The sequence below is a fragment of the Natrix helvetica genome, assembly GCF_964273705.1.
Source record: "Natrix helvetica genome assembly, chromosome: 1".
Lineage (NCBI taxonomy): Eukaryota > Metazoa > Chordata > Lepidosauria > Squamata > Natricidae > Natrix > Natrix helvetica.
In genome coordinates this window covers 213,001,930-213,018,689 of record NC_138548.1, presented here as the reverse complement: position 1 = coordinate 213,018,689, position 16,760 = coordinate 213,001,930, and the positions used below count along the sequence as shown (strand labels likewise).

General features: G+C 43.4%; 1 protein-coding gene and 1 pseudogene across 11 annotated transcripts in view; one reads left to right on the top strand and one right to left on the bottom strand.

The window, feature by feature from the left end:
• The window catches only part of LOC309383242 (sterol O-acyltransferase 2-like), a 196,056-nt gene that overhangs the window by 106,927 nt on the left and 72,369 nt on the right, over positions 1-16,760 (top strand). The window contains exon 1 of one of the 10 annotated variants that reach the window (XM_081935539.1): positions 8,319-8,413. The exons of the other annotated variants lie outside the window; for them this stretch is intronic. Within the exon in view, the coding sequence (XP_081791665.1) occupies positions 8,349-8,413 (65 nt within the window). The 5' untranslated portion in view covers positions 8,319-8,348. Of the gene's footprint in view, positions 1-8,318; positions 8,414-16,760 lie in introns of those variants that run through there. 10 annotated transcript variants of the gene reach the window in all.
• Positions 1-16,760, bottom strand: part of LOC309383246 (dehydrogenase/reductase SDR family member 1-like) — a 182,030-nt pseudogene that overhangs the window by 165,070 nt on the left and 200 nt on the right. The gene's annotated exons all lie outside the window — the stretch shown is intronic.

Here is a 16,760-nt window from a genome sequence, read left to right as displayed (position 1 = left end):
TCTCCCAATGATTCAGTCATAGCCAGTATAACTGACTCCATCCACTTTGCTACTGGTCATCCTTCTCTTTCCTTCCTTCCTTTTCCAACATTCTCTATTCCTAGCCTTAGTTATGTATTTGGTTTTTATCCTGCTTTTTTTTCTGGTCAATTCAAGGTATATATATATATATATATATATATATATAGATAGATAGATAGATAGATAGATAGATAGATAGATAGATAGATAGATAGATATAGATATAGATATAGATATAGATAGATATGTAGATATATAGATATATAGATATATAGATATATAGATATATAGATATATAGATATATAGATATATAGATATATAGATATATAGATATATAGATATATAGATATATAGATGATATATATATATGTGTGTGTGTGTGTGTGTGTGTGTGTGTTGTATTTGTACTGATAAATAAATAAAGGGAGACTAGTATAGATCTATTTCGAGCTAATTAGCTCTCATCAGCTAGCCATACCCTTACTGGGATTTGAACCCATATTTAGGCATACCAGGGGTTGTAACACACACACACACATATATATATACACACACACAGACGAAGGGCTGAAAGAGAGTGATTGGCCCCAAATCACTCCATTTACTTTCATCCCCAAGAGAGGCCTAGAATTCACAGTCTCCTGGTTTCTAGGCCAGTACCTGAACCAGCACACCAAACCGGCTCTTAAGTAAAATATTTCCGCTATTGGGGAAAACAGAGGCCCGGAATACATATTTGCGTGAATGTGGAAACTACAGAAGATATTGTTAAAAATGAGAACACAATGGTTTCAACTTTGTTGCTTTCAGATATAAAGAGAGAGACAAAATAGGAGAAAAAAAATCCTCTCTAATCTGGCTGGAACCATTATTTAAAGATTGCTTCATTATTCTTTATATTACTTTATTAAGATTATGTCGGAGTCACCTTTTGGCTCTAAAACATTAAATAATTCAATCCAATCAATAAAAAATAAAGAGAAAATATTTCACGTTAGCTGTATTTGGGGCATTCAATATGTGAAAAAAGTACCTGACTGTTATTGATATATGAATGTTGCAAAGTTCTTATTGTTTTGTTTTCACTTCATTCCTCTTCATTTTATGGAGCCCTAAGCAGGAAAAAAGACCAAATAAAAGGTTCATTGAGAGCAGCAGATATGCCCAGCGTGTTGCCAACCATGTATGTTAGATATTAACATATATCGCAGCAAGTCTCCACTCAGGTCCGCCGCTGGGGCGGGAACCAGGTATCAGTCTGATTGGTCGAGAGGCGTACCCGATCCCTATAAAAGGGGAACCCTCAGACCACAGAGCAAGCTGGATCACTACTACTACTAATAAAGAGCTGTTAAGTCACTACGTGTCCGGAGTCTGTTCTCTCGTTGCCCAAATCTAACATTGGCGACGAAGGTGGGATCAAGAGACAGATAGGACGAAGCTACCTCCAGAATCCCAGGATTCGATCCAGCCCAGGAATTCGGCAGAAATTCCGGCAGCCATCTCACGTCATCGCAGCGTGTGAGATTCAACGCAGAGAAGATGGCGATGCACACTCCTCCTGCTCCATTCGACCCAATGAGCGACCATTGGGAGTCCTACATGATCCGGTTCGAGTGTTTTCTCGAAGCGAACGAATACACGGGAATACCAGACTCCCGTAAGAAAAACATTTTTCTTAGCTACTGTGGGCGAGAGGTCTTCGAGACGGCCAGAGACCTCTCTGAGCCAACACCGATTCAAGCGGTATCATGGGCGGCGCTACAACAGACTTTGCAAACACACTATGCGCCAAAACCTTCCCGCCATGTTTGCCGACAAGAGTTCAACACGAGGAACCAGAAGGCGGGAGAATCAATCAACCAATATGTTGCAGCACTACGGAAAGCAGCGACTCACTGCGAGTTCAGGGATCTGGACGAGCAAATCCTGGCAAGACTCGTTTGTGGGTTAAAGGATATTTCTCTACAAAAACGGCTGTTGGCAAATCCAAATTTAACCCTACAAATAGCACTAAATGAAGCAAGGGCGTCCGAGTCAGCAGATAGATCTTCCGAGACTATACAACGCGGGTTCAGCGCGTTCCAATCCGGATCCAGACACGCCAGAGTTCACTATGAGGACACCGATCCAGATTTCGAGGATTCCGAAGTAGAGGACAGTCACCTGATGAGGAGCAGTCACATGAGACCTGGGGGTAAACCCGGATTCCGTTTGCCACCCTGCGCAAGCTGCGGAGGGAACCACCCCCGGTCTACCTGTCAGTTCAGGAACGTTGTTTGCTCGCACTCCGACAAACTTGGGCACATCGCAAGGGTGTGCCGGGGCGAAGTCCCTGCCTCACAACGGCAGCCTCCCATGTACCGCCAACAGAAGCCCAACCCAGGGGCTTGGCGAAAGCAAAAAGGGCGCCCAGAGAGAAACCCAAGAGAGTTTACCCAGAGAGATTATTCACAGAGAGCTGAAGGGGGATATTCCCAGAGAGATTACACACAAAGAGCTGAGCGAGCGTATTACCAGAATGCTGAGCGAGAGTATTCCCAGGATACCAATGCTGATATAGAGTTGACCCAGAGAGAGCAATTGCGAACCTATCTCACCACGATAGGTCAGGTCCGCACCAAGCGGCCTAAAAAGCTGAAAGTCACAGTCCTCCTGGAGGACTCTCCTTGCAAGCTGGAAGTTGACACAGGATCGTCCCTAACGATCATTTCATGGTCCGCCATGAAAAAGGCTATCCCTAGCCTCAAAAAGAGCCAACTACGCACACCAGACATCCTGCTACGAGACTACCAGGGGAACAGGGTCCCCATCGTGGGCCAAGGCACGTTCCGGGTACAGTTCAAGGACATCGTAGCCCAGCTGCCGGTAACCGTCGCAAGCGCGCCACTACAGAACCTTCTGGGATTGGATTGGTTTGGAGCCCTGGGGTTGGAAGTCACCGGAATCAACGCCGTGGAGAACAGCAGCGCTAAACAGATTTTTAAAGAGTTCAAGGATGTGTTCAGCCCCGGTCTTGGTAAGTATGTGGGTAAACCTATCTCATTCAATCTAGACCCAAACGTGGCGCCAATCCGACTTAAACCAAGAAGAGTGCCTTTTGCGCTCCGCCCCAAAATAGACAAAGAAATCGACAAACTAGTAGAACAAGGGATCCTTGAACCGGTGGATCACACGCGCTGGGAAACCCCCATCGTGACCCCAGTTAAACCAGACGGGTCAGTCCGCATCTGCGCGGACTATAAATGCACAATTAATGTCGCGCTACAACAAAGCGCATATCCTGTGCCAGTAGTCCAACACTTATTGCACTCGTTGGGGCCAGGAAAGATATTTGCAAAATTAGACATGGCACAAGCGTATCAGCAGCTGCCTGTGGATAGCGCCACGGCGGAGGCCCAAACTATAGTGACGCACAGAGGCGCATTCAAATGTAACCGGTTACAATTCGGTGTGAGTATTGCCCCCGGTCTGTTCCAGAGCGTCATGGAGCGGTTATTGCAAGGGATACCAGGAGTCGTCCCATATTTTGACGACATTTTGGTGTCCGCTGCAAACGAGGAGCAACTATTAAAAAGAGTCAGAACTGTTTTGGCCAGAATCAGAGAGAAGGGTCTCCGCCTCAAAAAAGAGAAATGCCAAATTAACGTGCCTAGCGTAGAATTCCTGAGATATAGAATCGATGGTCTGGGCATACACCCTACATCGAAGAAAATTAAGGCGATCCAGGACACCCCCACACCACGAAATCAGACCGAGTTGCAGGCCTTCCTCGGACTACTTAATTTCTACAGCGTTTTTCTGAGACAGAAAGCGACCGTTGCTGAACCACTACACCGACTCCTCGCCAAGAATGCAACATGGAGATGGGGACGTTCCGAGGCTGCCGCTTTTGCCACAGTCAAGCGCCTGCTCACCACTGACTCGCTACTAGTACAATACAGCCAGACGCTACCACTGGTATTGACCTGCGATGCATCACCATTCGGCGTCGGCGCAGTTCTCAGCCACCGCATGCCAAACGGGAACGAAGCACCCATCGCCTTCTCTTCAAGGACTCTTTCATCAGCCGAGAGAAACTACAGCCAGATGGACAGAGAAGCGTTAGCCGCTGTGGCTGGAGTCAAACGTTTCCACGAGTACCTCTACGGCCGCGATTTCGAACTCATTACAGACCATAAACCGCTGTTGGGACTTTTGGCGGGAAACCGCCCCACACCAGTCTCACTCTCTCCACGCATGACCAGGTGGACTGTTTTCCTGGCTGCGTATTCCTACAAACTGATACATCGACCGGGCTCCACTCTAGGGCATGCAGACGCACTCAGCCGTTACCCACTTCCAGAACTTTTGCCAGACCCCACTCTCGAGGTACTGGTTTTATTAATTGACTGTTTGGACTCAGGACCTGTTTCTTCCTGCGACGTTGCCAGATTCTCTTCTAGGGACAATGTAATAAAACAAGTTCAAACTTGGGTTTGGAGGGTGTGGCCCAAGGGAAACGTGGGGCTGGAATTTAAACTGTTTTGGGCGAAACGTGATGAGCTATCAGTGTTACAAGGTTGTTTGTTGTGGGGGGATCGAGGTGTTATTCCTTGTGCTTTGAGAAGAAATGTGTTAGAAGCATTACATGTTGGGCATCCGGGAATCGTTAGGATGAAGGCGTTAGCAAGGAGTTACGTTTGGTGGCCAAATATGGACAAAGAGATAGAGGAATGGGTGGCCACTTGTGATCCGTGCCAAGAGTCTAGGCCAGCACCCCCTGAAGCACCCGCCACAGAATGGGAGAAGCCAAAAGCACCCTGGTCGCGAATACACATTGATTTCGCAGGGCCAGTCCAGGGACAAACATTTCTTATAGTTGTGGATGCATACTCCAAATGGCTAGAAGTAGTCCTAATGACTTCAATCACGGCAGAGGCAGTCATTAAGGTACTACGGCGACTTTTCGCCACTCATGGCCTGCCCGACCTCCTGGTTTCCGATAACGGGCCTCAGTTCACGGCCATGCAATTTTAAACATATTTAGCAAGTCAGGGAATTCGGCATGCCCTCGTCGCGCCATTCCATCCGGCATCGAACGGACAGGCGGAGAGAATGGTGCGATCTGCAAAAGAGGCCCTCGCTAGGATGGGTCCAGGTGATTGGCAAACACGCATTGATCATTACCTCTTAATTCAGCACATTACCCCCAGCGCAACGACGGGTAGGAGCCCGCTGAATTACTCATGGGCCGCCGTCTACGGTCTCACCTGGACCGTCTTCACCCAAATTACTCTGCCACATCGCCCCCAGACTCTACAAGCAAAATTCGGAATTTTAGCATAGGGGATTCGGTATATGCCCACAACTATGCAGGGGGAACATTGTGGATGCCGGCAACGGTAATTGGTATCACGGGTCCACGATCATATTTGCTGGAGCTAGAAGATGGAAGGAACTGGAAAAGGCACATAGATCAACTCCGGGGTCACCTTGCACACTCAGAACTACGATCCGGAAACGAGGACTATTTGCCAGCGCAAAGTCAGCAACCCGAGAGCCCAAACACAGAAGACACAACACCTTGGAACCCAGGGTAGAACCAGCGGTCGATGGCGAATCGGAACAGCGCCCGAACAAGGAAAGCCTTCAGACCCCCGACTGCGAAACAGGGAGAGCAGAACAAGCCGATCCTGAAACTACTCCAGTGCAAACCGAACTACGACGATCCACCCATGTAAGACAAAAACCAACATACTTAAAAGACTTTGTGACTAACAGGAACACTCCATCTAAGAAGGGAGGGGTGTTAGATATTAACATATATCGCAGCAAGTCTCCACTCAGGTCCGCCACTGGGGCGGGAACCAGGTATCAGTCTGATTGGTCGAGAGGCATACCCGATCCCTATAAAAGGGGAACCCTCAGACCACAGAGCAAGCTGGATCACTACTACTACTAATAAAGAGCTGTTAAGTCACTACGTGTCCGGAGTCTGTTCTCTCGTTGCCCAAATCTAACAATGTATATTGGCTCTGATTGGGAATCCAGCATATTCTGGGGACACCAGGTTCTGTAATTTTTTCATAGCAAGATTCTGTTTTACAGCATAGCTGGAGATGCTCACCTGCAGGGAGTGAAAGCATATCTTTCTTCCTTCTCCTCATATCAGTAGCTGCAAAAGGTGCTCTGTGACATAGAAAATTCTGGGTCTAAGAGCCTTTGATAAGCAACATCCTTCAAGTCTGGGCTACCTTGGGTTGCCTCCACGAGTTGAGGGGCCTGAGGAGCAAAACTGACAGAGCCAGATTCTCCATCCCAGAATAGGCTAAGCCTGCAGTTCAAAGTCTCTCCAGTGCTGCCTTTAACATTGCTGAAACTCTGGGAATGTTATTGTGCTGATGGGCTCCTTATGTTGGAACACTTATATGGCTGATCTTGCTGATCCAGATCTAAGCACCTGATTAGCTGCAATTCTTTTTTTTTTTCCTTTTCGAGGATTTTATTTGCCAACTTTTAGATAGTTACACTTAGGTCTTTCTATGCATTTATTTACTGGGAGCGCATTTCAAGCATTATCTCAAACATAGCTTATAGGAATTTAATTTTTCTCAAATACGAGTATAAAAGTCTTTTCTATCGATTAGCTGCAATTCTTGTATCATTTTGCCTCATGGCAGTTCTTTCCCTTCCAGCTGTTATTTTTCTCTTCACATAGTCATCGTTTTCTTTTTTCAGAAGACCTTCTGGGGGCAAGTGACTCCACGTTCCTGGTCTTGCCACGCATAAGCAACTATTTCCGGCCTACCCTAGTCTTCTACTTTGCTTCCAAAATGAGGTCTCACAAGGGTAGCACATTACCCTGCTGCTGTGACAACAAGGACTCCCAGTACATCATGCATCTCCTCCACTACCTTGAAGGAAAGCTGCATTTGGAAATTCCTTACGCGAGAATGCTAAAATTTGGCTTGTAGGTTCGAAGGCTCTCATCTAGTGGAGAGAGAACATCTATAAAGATCCCTGCTACGTCAAGTTCATGGCTCTTTTTGGTGCTCAAAATCCAGGCAAAAGGGGCTAAGGAAAATTTATAAATGACAATCTTTGATTGCCTCCTAGACTTACAAAACTAACTTTCTTTCTTAAACTACTTAAAAGAAAAGATGAGAGCTTTGTTGTAAAATGTAGGTTCCAGCTTTAATCCAAAATCTGTTGCTTTTATATCAGCAGTCAGCTTTCCAGTACAGGTGAAATCCAGCTCCCAACAGGTCCATTGATGAGGAATAATGATAGTTAGAATTCAAAAATATCAGAGGTACTGCTAATATTTTCTACTTTTAGACTTTTATTCAATATTTTATCTCCAGTAGTAAAGGAAAGGAATCTGAATTGCCACCAGCAATATCCATTGTATGCCTACTGTATTGTGTGAATGATTTTTGAAATTATATTTGGAAATGAAATCAGATGCCAAACCAATCTTATTTTATTCTTTGACAAAGTAAATAACTTAGCAGACCAGAAAAAGTCTGTGGACATAGTATAACTAGACTTCAGCAAGGCCTTTGACAAAGCAGACCATGACCTACTTTTTGGTAAACTAGAAAAATGTGGGATAGACAGCATCCTTACCAGTTGATTTTGGAACTGGCTGACAAACATTTGGCTTCATTGCTTCTGGTTGATATCCTGGTTGAAACCTTTGTGATCTGTTTGTCTGCTCATCATGCCATGTTTCTCATCCAAGAAGAAACAAGTTGCTCCTACAGTACAGTATTTTAAAAAATCAAAACCTTTGGTCACAATCTTCAATTGTTTGTTTCTCTTAATGTAACATGAAAATGACATCTTTCACGTCACTGCAGAGGCTGAAGCATTGTCTGCAGACAGTATTTGAATATGTGCACGGCATTCCTTCTATTTCTATTTCTATTTATTATTATAATTAACAAATTATTATAAAATTAGACATAAATATATGTAATTATGTATGATATAGGTTTATGTAGATAGAAGAAACATGGTGGCTTCCAATCATGAATCACCTGATGGCTGCCATCACCATTGACCACTGCTTATTTTGGCTGGAAATGACAGAACAATATCTGAACACCTAATATTAAGAATAACTGGAATAAAATGCATATAGTGCGAGATTCCTTCTTAACTGTTTGTAGTAGCCAGGGATGAAGTTCCCTCTTTCCAGGTCACAATCTCTCTCTTTATCTGGAGCATGGAAATCAACACAAACAGAACTAAGTTAACTTTTAACATAATGAACACAATCTATAAAGAGCAAAAGAACAACTGAGCACTGCCGCTCTCACTCCTGCAATTGGTGGAGGAGATGGGAGATGGTAGCAGTCCTGGACAGCCTTGTCTGAACTGGGAAGCTAAGCTGAATCAGACCAGGTTAGTATGTGGAGACATCCAGGGAATTGCAAATCTGTAGAGTAGTCTGGGAAGTTGAAAAATCCTTCAGGAACAAATCCATGGCAATCTACTTCTATATTAAAGCCAAGGAAATGATATGCACAAGACCCCATAAGAAATGATATGTGGTTGGATCCTGAGCTGTGAATGCTTCTTTGGGAGAGGAGATGATTCTGCTTGCTTTAAAAGAAGTAGTGGTCCTCTTTCCTTAAGAAACAGTTACTCGATTCCACAGAACTTGAGAATTCCTCTCTGACCTCAAACCATTTGTTCTGAGAGGAGAATGTTGAGTTGTACCTAGGCCCACAGCTTCAAAAATCCCCAGACATTACCTAGATCTTTTCAGTCAGATTTCAGGCCAGGTTACATTACTGAGACTCGAGTGTGATTGCATTTCTTGAGGATTCTCTGGCAGATGGTCCTCCGGGATCTCTTGGTGGCTTTTAATAGCAATGATCATTGTATCTTTATGCTGTAATGTTGCTTAAAGCTTTCCTGTGTCATATAGTGATCTGCCAGAGTCATAAGAATTGACCTGGGCAGTTATCTACATTTGATAGATGATGATGGATGATTTGCTTTTAAACATTACTTGCAAGGGCTAAAATTACAGGTGAATTGTATCAGCTGAACTGCAATCAGGTGGTTAATACTGTCAAGGGGGAAAATATTCAAACTGCATTCACACATGGCACAGATGACTTAGGCACAGAAGTCCTGCCATAATAAATAAATTAACTGAGAATGACTATTCAAGTGTTATAAAAGAAGAAAATGGATCACAAAGTTTCAGTCAGGAAATCCCACCAGAAACAATAAAGACATTGTTAAATATGCTAATTAGGAATGAAGCCTGGGACATAGGCTTCACTCAGGTCTGTCTTTCCAGGCAGGGAAACTGTTATTTAAAATCATTGGTTCACACTACAAGCAGCAAAATGGAACAACCTCATTGGTTAAGCGGTCTGACTGCTCACTTTAAGAGAGGGAGCTGTCAGACAGCCAGAAGACAGAGTATACCAAAATTGATAATAAAGAGTTGTAGTCACTATACAAAGTCCTGCTTCTTCATTCAACCCCCATATAACACTTGCGACAAGGATGGGATGCGAAGAAACAAAGGACACAGGAGCTGAACTGAGCCGGTTATCCATGCGGCACAAGCCATCATCGCAGCAAAATCAATAATCTGTATCAGCCGCTCAAGGTGACCATGCATACCCCACCAGCTCCATTCAACCCAGCTACGGAAAATTGGAAATTGTACCTATATGCTACAATTCGATTGGTTCATGGAAACAAATGACTCATCACGTCTATCAGACAATAGGAAGAGAGTGTATTTCCTAAGCTACTGCAGACCAGAAGTTTTCGATTTGGCCCAAGCATTATCCGAACCAGCCAACGTGCAGACGGTACCACGGACAACAGTCCAGGATATGCTCTGAGTATACTCTGCACCCATACCATCAACAAAGGTGAAAAAGTAAAAATTTCACCGCAGTTGTCAAGAGGAAGATGAGATGATTAATCAATAAATGCATTGCCACACTATGAAAAGCCACAACTCATTGCGAGTTCAGAGACATAGATGAAGCGATGCAAGATAGTCTTGTTTTGATACTGAGGGACTTCAATCTGCAGAGAAGATTACTAGCAAAGCCTAATCTCACATTTAAGGCGGTGCTAAAGGAAGTAAGAGCAACCAAAGCCTCAGATAAATCCGCAGTGACAATCCAGAAAGCATGGGACACACATCCCCCGCAAAGAGTGACCACCGTGATTAAGAGAGCACGGCGCAAGAAGAATCAATTGATGAGAATGATGAAATCCATTGCCTGCATGCCGAGAGAAAGAAGGGAAACCCGAAGACAGGAGAAAGACTGCCTTTTTGTGCCAGATGTGGGGGAAATCACCCCAGAGCAGCTTGCAGATTCAAGGACGGCCTTTGGCAAAGATGTGAGCAGAAGGAGCACATAGCAAGGGTTTGACACACCAACCAATCTTCCCTATACCCCCAATGGCAGCCGGCAGCCATGATAGGATTTCGAAGAACACCAAAGCATAAGAGAAATGAAAACCGAGCTGTAAAACCAAGAGAAACACACCATACGATCATAGAGCACTCCAACGCACACTGTTTAAAGAAAATCCATGTCATGGTCTAAATCAAGGGGTCTCCGTGTGACATGGAGGTGCACACGGGGTCCTACATGACCATTGTGTCCTGGAAAACTATAAAAAAGGCAGTTCCGGAGCTAGCAAAGAAACAATTGAAGTCTCAGAAGGTACTTTTAAAGGACTTTCAAGGGAACCACGTCCCTATAATAAGGAGCAGATCCTTCCAAGTCAAATTCCAAGATTTTGTTGGGCCCTTGCTGCTGACCGTGGTGAACGATGACCTGCCAAGCCTGCTTCGGCTGCAATGGTTCAAATCTGTGGGTTTAGAAGTGACTGGCATCTGTGATAAAGATAACAGCATCGAGGAGCTGATTAAGGAATTTGCTGATGTTTTTAACAGGAGTCTGGGCAAGTACATGGAGAAACCCATCTCTTTCAACCTAGATTTCAAAATCGCCCCCATTTGAATGAAACCTCGGAGGGTCCCTTTTGCTCTCTGGCCTAAAATAGATAATCAATTAGACAAACTAATTGCCCACAGGGTTTTAGAGCCGGTTGATCACACAAAATGGGAAACCCCAATTTTTACATTGATTAAACCAGACAGCTCACTCCACATCTGCATGGACTATAAATGTACAAACAAAAAGGCATTACAATAATGTGCCTACCCTGTGCCAGTCATACAGCATTTATTGCATTCCTTAGGCAAGGGCAAAACTTTTGCAAAATTCGATTTAGCTCAAGCATACCAGCAACTACTGGTGGACGATGCCACTGCAGAGGCACAAACTATTGTAACACACAGAGGGACATTTAGATGCCGCTGCCTGCAATTTGCAGTAAGCATGGCCCCAGGACTTTTTCAAAGCCTAATCGAATGCCTCCAACAGGGGATTCTGGTGGTGGTGCCTTACTTTGACAATGTCCTTGTGTCCACGGACAACAAAGAAGAGCACATCCAATGGTTAAACAGAGTCCTGAGCCAGTTCCAAAAAGCCGGACTTAATGTTTAAAAAGATAAATGCCAGATAGCCGTGACACAACTCGAGTTTCTGGGATATTTAATTCATGGCTCGGGAATAAACTCAACCAAAAGCAAAGCCCCCACACCAAAGAATCAGACAGAACTGCAGGCATTTCTAGGCCTGTTAAACTTTTTATAGTCTTTTTTTTTTTTTGCCACATAAGACAACAGTAGCTGAGCCACTACACCAGTTGCTAGACAGGAAGGCAAGTTGGACTTGGGGACAGAAGGAAGCCTCTGCTTTCTCAGAAGTTAAGAAACTGTTGTGATTCTTGAGTGTTCTTGTACAATATAATGAGACTCTGCCCCACATCTTAACTTGTGACGCCTCCCCATTTGGCGTCAGGTGTGTTCTCAGCACTGGATGCCAAATGGGACCCAGGCCCCAATTGCATTCTACTCAAAAACACAATTGACAGCAGAACAAAACTATAGTCAACTGGACAAGGAGGCACTGGCTGCAGTGGCAGGGGTCAAGCATTTTCACAAATACTTATACAGAGAGACTATGAACTAATTACGGACCACAAACCGCTCCTAGGCATTCTTGCAGAGGAGCATCCCACCCCAAATATTTTAGCCCTATGAATGATGAAATGGACCATTTTTATGGCAGCATATAATTACAGACTAATACAAGGGCCGGTCCAAGCCATAGGTCACGTCAACATCCTCCGCCAGTGCCCACTCCCGGATTTTGTAGAGGATTCTGCCCCCATCACACCCGTACTACTAATTGAGGACTTTGCATCCAGCCCTGTCACATTGGCTGGAACTAGCGGGACATTCAGCAAAAGACAAAGTCCTAAACTGAGTGTGGAGAGGGTGGCCTGAGGGACCTGTGGGGGGTGATTTAAAACCATTTCTGGTGCAACATGAATTGTCAGCCCAAAGGAATGTCTATTGTGGTGGGATCAAGTGGTTGTACCCTATAAACTAAAGAAACAAGTGCTAGAGGCAAGGGACGTGGGGCACCCTGGCATTGTCCAAATGAAGGCACTGATCAGGAGCTATGTGTGGTGGCCAAATATGGATAGGGACATAACTGAATGGGTCGTGACATGTACACCTTACCAGGAATCCAGACCAGCACCACCTATGGTACCCCTAGAGAATAAGAGACCCCCATAGAACCCTTGTCATGAAAGCCTCTTAATCCCCCCCCCCACATAACAGACATCCCAGTCAAATGCCTGTCATATGTTGCTCATGTAGCATTAAAACCCAGAGATGGGAAGGAAAAGCCAAAAGAGGCTGCAACTGCTGCCCTGATCCCCAGCCCAGTTAGAGCAGAACCAGAGCCTGAGCCCCAGTAGCTCCAGTGCCAGCCCTTTGGAGAGCCAAGGCTGGAGCCACAGCAGCAGTGCCAGCTCTGCAGACAGATAGGATGACAAGAAGAAACGGGGGGGGGAACGATAAGAAACAGATTTGTAGAACTAAGATCCTAAATGGGAGTACTATAATGAATACTGGTTGAGTGGGGGTGTTGGAATTCATTATTGGAATGTGTATTTCTATGCAACATTCAACTATGTGAGCAGCTTAGGAGAGACGTTCGGCTAGGATGCCTTTATTGCTTCTGGTGGACATCCTGATTGAAATCTTTTGTGGACTGTTTCTTCTTTTACACCATTTGGATAGTTTGAATTAATTTCTATTTCTGTTTCATTTTGTTTCTTATGTTCATGTGACACTGATGTGGAATTTCCCTCAGTTTGAAGCATTTGTCTTACTTCATGAACATACTGAGGTTTCATCAATAATTACACTTCTACTGATGGGTACCTTGTTTGTGTCTTGGTGTAGAATTCTGTATCCCTTTTGAGATTCATTGTACCCCACAAGTACACTTTCCTTTGCACAAGCATCCCATTTTGTATGATTTTCTTTTGGGGTGTGCACATAAGCTTTGCTTCCAAAAAATGTTTAATGGCTTAAATTTGGGGCTTTTCCATTCCACAGTTCACGTGGAGTTTTCTCAGTGGATTTTCCTCTGTAGTCGATTTTGGAGATAGCATGCAGTCATATTTGCCTCCCCCGGTATGTGGTTGGCATATCTGCATCAAAGAGCATAGTTCTTCCACTGTCACAAAGTGCGATTCTTTTTTTCTGAAACCCTGTTTTGTTCTGGGTTGAATGGTACAGTATTTTGAAATATTGTGCCATGCTTTCTGAGAATCGCTTGTGTGTTGTCACCTGTTTATTCAGTTCCATTATCTGTGTGCAAGACACTTGGCATTTTGCCAAATTTGTTGCTTTTTTTCTCTGGTACTTCACTTTTGTTGTATAACAGATATTGTGTAATATACCTGGAGTAATCATCTATAAAAAGTGAGAAAACACCTCTTCTTTCCTGGTCAATGTTTTCATTGAACCACAAATATCTGAATGAATTAAGTCCAGAGGTTTTTGAGCTCTGCTGTTACTCTGCTTTGGAAAGGCTTTTCGTATTATCTTTCCTTCTTTTCTTTTATATAGCAGTTGCATTTCATTATTTGATCATATGGACTATTTTTTTTTAATAAAAGTTTTTTTATTTTAAATTTTCAAAACAAACACAACATAAAGAATCCTCCTTCTTTACATACTGTAGAAAGTGTATCAGTTGGTTACAAAAAGCTTTCGTGTGTCTCTTCCACTGTCGCCACAAAATTCGTATTAACTCAAGTATTTTAAATCAGATATTTTCATACATATTACCATCATCATACCTCCATTTTCATTTGACTATAATTGTTTAAACATCCTTCATAAAATGTACCAAGATTTAAAACCTGACCACATACTGGCATTTCATTTGTTATTTCTAATATCCTCCAATAACACTATATCCTTATGGCCTATTCTGAGTAAACATCAATAATATTTAGTAACAAAAATTTCTAATCCTCCTTTCCAAATCACTGTTTACAATTTACATCCAATTTCCTTGTGTTGTACACATACATAGATCTATACTAGTCTCCCTTTATTTATTTATCAGTACAAATACAACACAAATATAAAAAGGCAACATTAAAAATAAAAATATGGTTTTCTGCCTGCATGGTCTTCTGTGATGGGCCGAAGGACAGAAAGAGGGAGTAGTGACCTTCCTCCCATATTTGGGCATACCGGGGGTTATAACACAAATACATATATACATACGTACATACATACATACATACATACATACATACATACATACATACATTGTTATTATTATCCCTCCTTCATTTAACTCTATCCATTATCATAGCGTTTCCCCCCCTAATAATCAAAACTTAGTTAAATTCAACTTAGTTATTTTTTATTAACCTTTATATATAACCAAATAATTTCTTTTTTTTTTTTTTTTGCTTTTAAAGTTTTATTGATTTGTGGCCACCACAAGGTGTTCTCAACAGAATACAAAACTTAGCAAGTAAGCACACACTTTATGAGAAGGATCACATCAGCTTCCTCAGACTGTTTAGGAACAAACAATGGTTTATTTATGAAAAGAACAAGTTTGTCCTTCACTACAAGAAAAACTTGCTGCTTTGGGAATTATACAGATAGAGCAAACTGAGCAAAGTGAGAGTTTCTCCTCCCCCCCTTATTCAGGACCTTGTTTTCTACCCCCTTATCTGTTTCATAATGGTTTTTAGTAAACTTTGTTCTGATAGTGCTCTGATTACATTTCCTAATATTTGCTGATTTGAGTACCCTGTATGGCTTAATATAGCTACTGTCTTTAAGGGATTTTTTTTTTCATCAGGACTAATTCTGCTAATATTTGACTTTGGAATGAACAGAATTTTGGAATCTTTTGAAGGCTGAAAAAGATACAGATAAAAGAATTTCCTCCCCCAAGCTTTATCTTGGGACTTCAGTCTCCAAGAATCTGACAAAACTGAATGGAAGGGAGGAGAGGAACCCTTTTCCCCCTAAGTTTTGATTTTTGTTTTAAGTAAGCTTCATAATATCATGTGCATTTCATATTGACAATTATTTTTATGGAAACGAAGACTGGGATACAAACAGGCTCTGGCAGGATATATAAATGTACCCAACATTGTTAAAAGCAAAATAAAAAAGCATCCCCCCCCATATCTTGACATCTTTTAACTACACTATTCTTAGTTGCAAGTAGTTCGGATCACTTTCAAGTACCAGTATGTAAATGATTCTTTGATAAACCCCAAACCTTGCATTTTAGATAGTACAGAAATATTAAGTAACTTAGCAGCTAATGCTGTCTCAAAAATATTGAAGCAAATCTTAGAGAGTAAGAAATGATCTCCTAAAGCTTTCATTTCAGAGGGAAATCCTCAAGCAATTCTTCAAAGGAGTTTTTAGAAGGGTAAACCCGCTTCCTGCAAAAACTCACTCTTCCAGATTTTTAATTTACCAATCTGAGAAGGACCCACCAAAACAATCATTTTTCCCCCACAAAAGCTTGATCTTGTAGCCAAACATGCTCCTAAGGCCCACACAAATCAGTCTTTTTTAACTGGTTTAAAATCCGCCGGCTGAATGGGAGGGTAAATAGCAAACTTGCTGGAATAAAGAGCAAGGGCCCATTTAGGGAAAGTGATAAAGGGGGGAATGAACCAGAAAAGGAAAGACAGCTTGGGCATCAATTAGGTAAGGATTTCTGGAACCAAAATATAATTATAGACGTCTCGCCCATCCACGTCCTTAAACCGATAGGAGCGAGCAAGATCTGGACTGAGGACCACTTTGCCGCTGTGCCTCATGACGTGCGGATCCGATGCCAAGGCTACCATGCATTTCCCACTCACTTCGGGAGACTCTGCCTTGTTGGCCAGCCGCCCCGGCAGGTCCTTGAATAGTTTCTCGACATCCTCCACTTGTTCCATGACCAGTTCAGTGTGAACGAGCCCAGACCAAAGGGACACGCAGGCCACGCCGAAAGGGCGCAGCTCGATGCCACAGTCATCCGCCAGGCCGTCTCAGGCAGCTTTGCCCACCCCGTACGGGACATCGAACATGTACCACAGCCCACCGGGCGAGGCGATGACGACAATGAGACCGCGCCCGGCAGGCACCATGAACCGGGCGGCATGAACCATGCAGAAATAGTTGCCTATCAGGCCGGCGTTGTTGACTGTGTCCCAGAGGGACGGCTCGGTTTCCCAGAACGGCACACCGATCTCTTTGGAGAGGGTGGTCACCGCGGAGAAAGCGCTGTTG